Source organism: Chinchilla lanigera, unplaced genomic scaffold, assembly GCF_000276665.1.
Source record: "Chinchilla lanigera isolate Chin_1 unplaced genomic scaffold, ChiLan1.0 scaffold00059, whole genome shotgun sequence".
In the NCBI taxonomy this organism is placed as follows: Eukaryota; Metazoa; Chordata; class Mammalia; order Rodentia; family Chinchillidae; genus Chinchilla; species Chinchilla lanigera.
Window position 1 is genome coordinate 315054 of NW_004955460.1, and position 1118 is coordinate 316171.

Consider the following 1118-nt stretch of genomic DNA (forward strand, 5'->3'; position numbering starts at 1 on the left):
CCCCTCGGGGAATCTCCCAGCGCCTCGCACGCGTCCTCTGCCGCCCCGAGGGAGAAGGTGCAGCCTGGCCGGAGAAAGTGGGCGGCTTGGGCTGACCGCTGGTAACCTACAGCGCCTCCGTTTGGTCAGGAGGACCGACTGCATCAGCTGGATTGCAATACCTGTTGAGCGTCTGAGCTTACCAAAAACTGACCCTCGGTTGAGGAGAAGGGTGGGCGTAAGAACCGTGAATAGGAGCTTCATGATCCTCTTTGTTCTGGATGAGCGGGAAGCGGAGATGAGACCCTAATGCAGTCTCCTGTACAGCACCGTGGGCTGGGGATTTTCTCCCTATTACCCTGGGAGATGGCTCTGGAGGCTAAGTCTGTATTCTCTGTCTTCACTTCTGAGGTATTCTCATCTGTTTGCATGGTTTTCATGACCATTGATGATTAAAAAATTTATATTCCCAGGTTCCAACCATTCCTTGAACTTTAGACTTGTATATTCAAATGTGTGCCCTTGGCATTTCTATTTAGGTGTCAAATTAGCATTTCAGACTTAACCAACACATGCAAAAGTAAATTCCTAAACACTTTCGTAGTTGCACTTTTGTTCAGTTTGCTCATCTCCATCTTTCCAGTGCATGCTTGGGTCAGCTGTGACTCCTTCCTCTCATACTCTTCATCCGGATTCTCGCCTGGCTTTACAGGCAAACTATATGTAGAATCCACCACCTCTCTCCGCTTCCGTATTACCACGGTGGATTGAGTCACGATTATCTGTAGCCTGCATTATGGTGATAGCTGACTAACTGGGCCATCTGCTTCCGTACTGCTTCCTCTTTAACCCCTCAGAGTTGTTTTTCAACGCAATGAAAATGATCTTTTAACAAGTCAAATCAAATCATATAGCTGTTCTGCTCAAACTGTTCCAATTGAGTTTTTTTTCTGGCAATAATGGACCAGTCCATTTGGTACCAGCACTGTCACTAACATTAGAAAAGCAAGCAAAATTAAATACTAAATGTTAAAAAGCTCTTTGCTTGAAGGCGTCAGGGAACTTCAAAAGCAGCAAGGATTTGGATGACTACAGTCCCCAAAGGGCAGTCCGGGAAGGGTTTCCCACAGATTAGTTGG

General features: G+C 46.6%; 1 protein-coding gene across 1 annotated transcript; it reads left to right on the forward strand.

Moving 5' to 3' along the window:
- Positions 1-562, forward strand: LOC106150017 (translation initiation factor IF-2-like; the record flags this gene model as incomplete). The annotated part of the gene is given in 1 exon segment (XM_013521284.1): positions 1-562. A coding segment is annotated over 1 exon segment (105 nt), but the record flags the coding sequence as incomplete, so codon positions are not given.
- Positions 563-1118: the final 556 nt, after the last annotated feature.